The sequence below is a fragment of the Chrysochloris asiatica genome, unplaced genomic scaffold (genome assembly GCF_000296735.1).
Source record: "Chrysochloris asiatica unplaced genomic scaffold, ChrAsi1.0 scaffold00017, whole genome shotgun sequence".
Lineage (NCBI taxonomy): Eukaryota > Metazoa > Chordata > Mammalia > Afrosoricida > Chrysochloridae > Chrysochloris > Chrysochloris asiatica.
Window position 1 is genome coordinate 11,886,182 of NW_006408535.1, and position 5,961 is coordinate 11,892,142.

Below are 5,961 nucleotides of genomic sequence, written 5' to 3' on the forward strand. Positions count from 1 at the left end.
TTTTTCTTCCCTTTCATATTTAGTGTCTTACCTCATTGACACAAATTCCCTACATTCAAATACTGGGAGTTGTAGGGAGATACGGGATGAGGGGAAGGGTTGGTTAATACATAGCCAATGAAGGAAAAGATCATTGAAATAATCACCAAAAGACTCTGCAAAACGAGAGACCTTCTGGGGCTAATTCTGAAGAACTCTGATCTAAATTGCGTTATTCTGTCTAGACCAATTCTGGAAGTTGTTGTTGTTAAGTGCTGTTGATCAATTCTGACTCTCAGCAATCCTGTATAGAGTTTCCGAGGAGTGGCTGGTTACTCTGAACTGCTGATTTTGCAGTTCAAACCGACCTTGCAGTCCAGTGCATTACCCTACAGCACCACCCCAAGATGGTGGTTGGTGATTAGGTACTGTGGAGTCAGTTCCGACTCATAGCGACCCTATATAGCATTTCTGAGACAGTAAATCTTTACTGGAGTAGAAAGCCTCATCTTTCTCCCATGGAACCACTGGTAGTTTCAAACTGCTGACCGTGAGATTAGCAGCCCAACTCATAATCACTACGCTACACCAGAACTAGATGAATTCATTTCATGGCTTTTTGGTTAGGTTGTGAGGGTGGAGCAGGGATCATAAATTTCATTTCTGTGGATGAAACCAAAGGTGGTGAGCTCAAACCCCTTTCTCTCAAGAGTGGTGTAGGTGGATGAATCCAACTATTACCCCACTTCCCTCAGGTCAGGGGCAGCAAGCAGCAGCCAACAGGGCAATATGTGGCAGTGTTAGAATTGTCTTAGGGTCTTTTGCAGAATGCTTAATTCTTAGCCATCCTTAAGCCTCAATCTTGGGTAAACACAGTTCAACTCATGCTTGCTCAGCATCTTTCTCCAATCGCTCCTGAAATATCACCCAGCTGGGCACCCAGAAGTAGGGGGGGTGTTCTTTTTGTTTGTTTGTTTTTAACATTTTATTGTGGTTTAGTTAAAAGTTTACATAGCAAATGAGTTTTCCATTCAACAAGTGATACACATTTTGATTTGCAACATTAGCTGCAATCCCCTCTATGTAACAGGACCCTTCCCACTTCCCTGGATTCCCTAATGTCACTTACCCATCTTTTCTGCCCATTTCTGCCTTCTGAACTTTGTTTTGGGGCAAATGCTATCCTTTGGGTCTACTGCAGTTGATTGTTCTTAGGAGCCCATTCCTTTGGGATGTTGTTCATTTACGGTCTATTAATTGGCTGAAAGGTTACCTCCGGGAGTGGGTTCAGTTCTGTGCTGCAGCTGTCTAAATGGCCATAGTCTTGGGGGTTCCACCAGTCTATCAGACCAGGAAATGTACTTTAATGATTTTGTATTTTGTCCTACACATTTCTCTCCCACTCTGTCCTGAAACTTCTAGAGTGATCCCAATCAAAGCTGTTGGTAGTCATAGCTGGGCAGCAGGTTGGTGTTAGGCTAGTGGAGGCTATGGTTGTTTGGTCCACTACTTCTTTTGTTGGGTTTCAAGTCTAGAAGGGAAAAACCTTCCAAGTAGATGGGTGCCAAGAGACCAAAAAACAACAACAACAACAAAACAAACAAAAAAGCAGCAGAACGAATTTCTAGAGACATTAGTTTATTACAGAAAGAGAATAAAAGAAATTTATCAACAAAGGGGTTCAGTGGTGTGGCCGGCTGGATCAAAAAGTTTTACTGAGAGTCAAAGTGCTTTCCCTCCTAGAGAAAAAGGGGTTCAGCCAGCATGGTGAGAGGAAGGGCTATAGGTTCTGTCCTAGCATGTTTTTGAGTGCCATCGAGTCACTTCCGAATCATCGAGACCCTGTATAGTAGGGTTTTCAAGGAGGGACTGGTGAGTTTGAACCACCGACCTTGCGGTTCAAACTGACTTTGCAGCCCAGTGCACTAGCCCACAGCACCACACCAGGACTCCCTCTTTCCTAGCATAGGCATAACTAAAGCAGCAGGAGGAGGGGGGGGTCTGTCTGCTCCTTCCTAGATAGCAGGAGTGGGGTGGGCAGGAGATAGGGTTTTGAGGTGACCTTGGTGTGGTCATTTTGGAACCATTGTTTGTGTCCGTACCTTAGACTAAGTTTCCTTAAGTCTTTGATTTCTACAACACTTTCTTGCTCCAACGGGAAGAAGTAGCTTTTAGGATTCATTTTCTGCAGAAGCACAATGCAAATCAGAGAGCTTTATTCTTTTGTCATTGCAAGGTATCTACAAAGATCAACGCTTTGCTTTGTTTGAAATAATTAGGGTTATGTTTAAGCACTTTGCCACTTACTAGGACAATCACTCCCAGTAAACAGGGCTGCTAATCCTAAAGAAACGATTTGAGGGTTCTGCAGGCACTAGGCTTTTAACAACAAAGTTTTCACAACTTCTGCCTGGGAACTCTAAATGCTCCTGCATTGCAAAGAGCCTACTGTTGGCAGGAACACAGAGCAACCTTCCACGCAAAGATAAGTTTGGGGAAACGAATCCCTACACTCAGCCATCATTTCCACTCTTGCGTTTTCAAAAGATCAAAAAACGGAAAGGGCTTGCAGGTTGGCAAACCCCAAGGAGGAACGGCCTAGCAGGTTTTCGTCCTCGGGATCTCAGCAGCAGACGACCCCAAATCAAATTGATGGAGGGAAACCCCAGGGAAAGAAGGTTTTTTGCAGAGGACCAGGATTAGTGAGTGCTGCCTGCAGGGAAGTACCTGGGAGGGGGCTTTGTCGGGAGGATTTTCCAGACACTCAGCGCTCATCAAAAAGTTCCCTGTACATGACCCCAGCGGCTCATATCAGGGAGTTTCTCTATTGAACCCCAGCACAGGATTTAGACTTCTTTTTCCCACTAGCAGAGGACGAGGCCAGTTCTCGTTTCTGGTCTGACTTGCTTGGAAATTCCCCGCTCTTGACCCCGCCCCGGAGAAATCCCCTGCCAGCGTTTATAGGGCGCCGCGGCGGCGCTGCAGAGCTCACAACAGTCCAAGCCCGCCGTCCTGCCAGTGAACGATACAGCGAGGAAGCGCAGCCGAGCGCACCTGGGGAGTAACGCCTGAGCTTTCGCCGCGCCATGTTTCAGCCCGCCGAGCACTCCCAGGAGTGGGCCATGGAGGGCCCCCGGGATGGGCTGAAGAAGGAGCGGCTGCTGGACGACCGCCACGACAGCGGCCTGGATTCCATGAAGGACGAGGAGTATGAGCAGATGGTGAAGGAGCTGCGCGAGATCCGCCTCGAGTCGCAAGAGCCGCTTTGCGGCGCCGAGCCTTGGAAGCAGCAACTCACCGAGGACGGAGACTCGTAAGTGCTGCAGGGCCGAGTGTCGGGGTGGGGTTGGGGGGCCACGGGCCTGCAGCCGGAGCCACTGGGGCCCGCGGTGCAGCAGGGCATGCGCTCGGCCGCAAACCGGGGTTTATGCACAGACCCCCAAACCATGCAAACCTACGTGTCTGCTTGGGGAAGGCACAGGGGGCGCAGGCTCAGACCCCAGGGGCTGCGGCCCAGCACCTCTGTTCTACTGTGGCGTTTCCACACACCCCTGCCCCCGTTCCGGACCTCCCGGCCGGGGGCGGGGCGGCCTCGAAGTCCCGGGTTGCATAAGGGGGGCGGGAGTTTCTGCGCGGCTGGCGGGCGCCGAGCGGCCGGGAGGGGAAGTACAGGGCGTTCCGGCCCGGCGGGAGGGCGGGGCGGTCTGGCCGGCGCCCGGGGCGGAGGAGGGGGGGGCCCGGAAAGTCCCTGGGCGCCTGCCAGGAACACTCAGCTCATAATAACCTCGCGGAAAACACCGCGGCCTCGGCCTCCAGAAACCCCGGCCTTGCGCAATCCCCCGCAGCCGCGCCTCCCAGGGCCCCACGCAGTGCACTCACCACCCCTGGGGGTTTTTCCCTCTCTTCCCTGCAGATTCCTGCACTTGGCCATCATCCATGAAGAGAAGGCACTGACCATGGAAGTGATCCGCCAAGTGAAGGGAGACCTGGCCTTCCTCAACTTCCAGAACAACCTGCAGCAGGTGCGCCACTGGCCAGCCCTATGCCCTTTCTGACTCTGTGGTGGGCTTAGATTAACTACATGGCTCTAAAGCAATTATTAATTCAAATCCTTTCTAAATTAAGTCTCTGGTGATTATCTGCCCTAGCTTTTTACAATCAAATCAACAACAAACAATCAAAAAGAGTAAAGAAAATCCCACTGATTTGCTTTATGGTTCTTCTGGGGCCTCTGGAATTTCCCTCACCCCTTGTGCCTTCTGTGGGAGGAGCAGCACCCAAACCAGATGTCTGGGGCCCAAGGGAACCCAGATTGCATGTTTGGTCTGTGTTTTAACCTCTTTCTGCCTCTCTTTGGTTTGTAGACTCCACTGCACTTGGCTGTGATCACCAACCAGCCAGAAATTGCTCAGGTTCTTCTGGGAGCTGGCTGTGATCCTGAGCTTCGGGACTTTCGAGGAAACACCCCCCTACACCTTGCCTGTGAGCAGGGCTGCCTGGCTAGTGTGGGAGTCTTAACACAGACCTCCCCAACCCAGCACCTTCACTCCATCCTACAGGCCACCAACTATAATGGTAAGTCAGCTAGCCATGCCCAACCAGGGAGCAAGGTGCCTTGGGGAAAGGGGGCTGGCCAGCAGTAGTCTGCACACTTAACAGGTCCAGGCATGAGTCCTTAAATTTCAAATATGGAAAAGGTTGAGAAAATATGTACACAAATTTGCCTGTTTGGTGCTTTTTTCAGTAAAGTTCATTCAGAACCCTTAAAAGAATAGGTGAAAGATTTTACTCAAGATGTAAGGGATGAAACCAGTTACGATCCTTTTCTTCTGTTGCTTTTAGGTCACACGTGTCTGCACTTGGCTTCTATCCATGGCTATCTGGGCATTGTGGAGCTCTTGGTGTCTTTGGGTGCTGACGTCAATGCTCAGGTGCGTGTTTCCTACCTTAAGGTGGAGTGAATCAAGCTCCAGCATCCTCCTTCGGAGTAAGACTTGTTGCAAGTAGAAATTCCAAACTCGGCCTTAAACGTGGTGAATTCCTTTTGATTTTAGGAGCCTTGTAATGGCCGGACTGCCCTCCACCTCGCAGTGGACCTGCAGAATCCTGACCTGGTGTCACTCTTGTTGAAATGTGGCGCTGATGTAAACAAAGTCACCTACCAGGGCTACTCTGCGTACCAGCTCACCTGGGGCCGCCCAAGCACTCGGATACAGCAGCAGCTGGGTCAGCTGACCCCAGAAAACCTGCAGAGGCTGCCTGAGAGTGAGGATGAGGAGAGCTATGACACGGAGTCAGAGTTCACTGAGGATGAGGTGAGTCTCCACTAAACTGCTTCAACCGCCAACCCTGCAAAAAATTTAATAGTCGTGTAGCCATCTTCCTCCATCCTCCTGTGTCCCGAGAGCAATTCTTTGTCATACTCTCAACACAATAAAGTTCTCAAACTTGTGCTTAACCAGTATCCCAGAAGCAGTCTTTTTTGGTACAAATTCCCCTTTTATAAAGAAAAGGAGCATCAAAGGAAAACTGCAAAGTTCATTTAGATTTTGGTTATGGAGTAACCCAATAGTCTAAAGATACTTGAGTTGTTGCCTATACATAGGCACCCTCCTTCCCATCATCCCAGTATTCTTGGGAAAGCTCTGGAAGTTTAACATGCTTTGTTTCCTCTTGTTTTCAGCTGCCCTATGATGACTGTGTGCTTGGAGGCCAGCGCCTGGCATTATGAACAGAAAGTATCTAAAGAAACATGGACATCTTGTATATTTGTACAAAAAGAGAGTTTTATTTTTCTATAGAAAACAAAAAGAAGAAAAAAATGCAAAGGATGAACACACAACCCACACTGCATACTGCCTGGTCCCGTACATGTTCCGGTGGTGCGTCAGTCTTCATTTTGTTATTTGTGTTAATTCGGGGAAGGGTGTGGGGAGCACGAAAAATTGCTGGATCCAAAGTTGACAAAAAGGACCACATTTT

At 49.4% G+C, this 5,961-nt stretch overlaps 1 protein-coding gene across 1 annotated transcript; it reads left to right on the top strand.

Annotated features, from left to right (window-relative positions):
- Positions 1–2,968: 2,968 nt before the first annotated feature.
- NFKBIA (nuclear factor of kappa light polypeptide gene enhancer in B-cells inhibitor, alpha) lies at positions 2,969–5,737 on the top strand. The gene is made up of 6 exons (XM_006835343.1): positions 2,969–3,292; positions 3,893–4,001; positions 4,344–4,554; positions 4,822–4,910; positions 5,034–5,294; positions 5,663–5,737. Exons 1-6 carry the CDS (start codon positions 3,066–3,068, stop codon positions 5,708–5,710), a joined length of 945 nt encoding a protein of 314 aa, XP_006835406.1. The 5' UTR covers positions 2,969–3,065; the 3' UTR covers positions 5,711–5,737.
- The last annotated feature ends 224 nt before the right edge of the window (positions 5,738–5,961 follow it).

What these genes read in the sequence shown, in the direction of transcription:
- NFKBIA (XM_006835343.1), top strand. Translation starts at nt 3,066, where the DNA reads ATGTTTCAGCCCGCCGAGCACTCCCAGGAGTGGGCCATGGAGGGCCCC. An exon ending in CTCACCGAGGACGGAGACTC is followed by an intron (nt 3,293 to 3,892) that starts GTAAGTGCTGCA and finishes TCTTCCCTGCAG; the next exon opens with ATTCCTGCACTTGGCCATCA. An exon ending in TCCAGAACAACCTGCAGCAG is followed by an intron (nt 4,002 to 4,343) that starts GTGCGCCACTGG and finishes TTTGGTTTGTAG; the next exon opens with ACTCCACTGCACTTGGCTGT.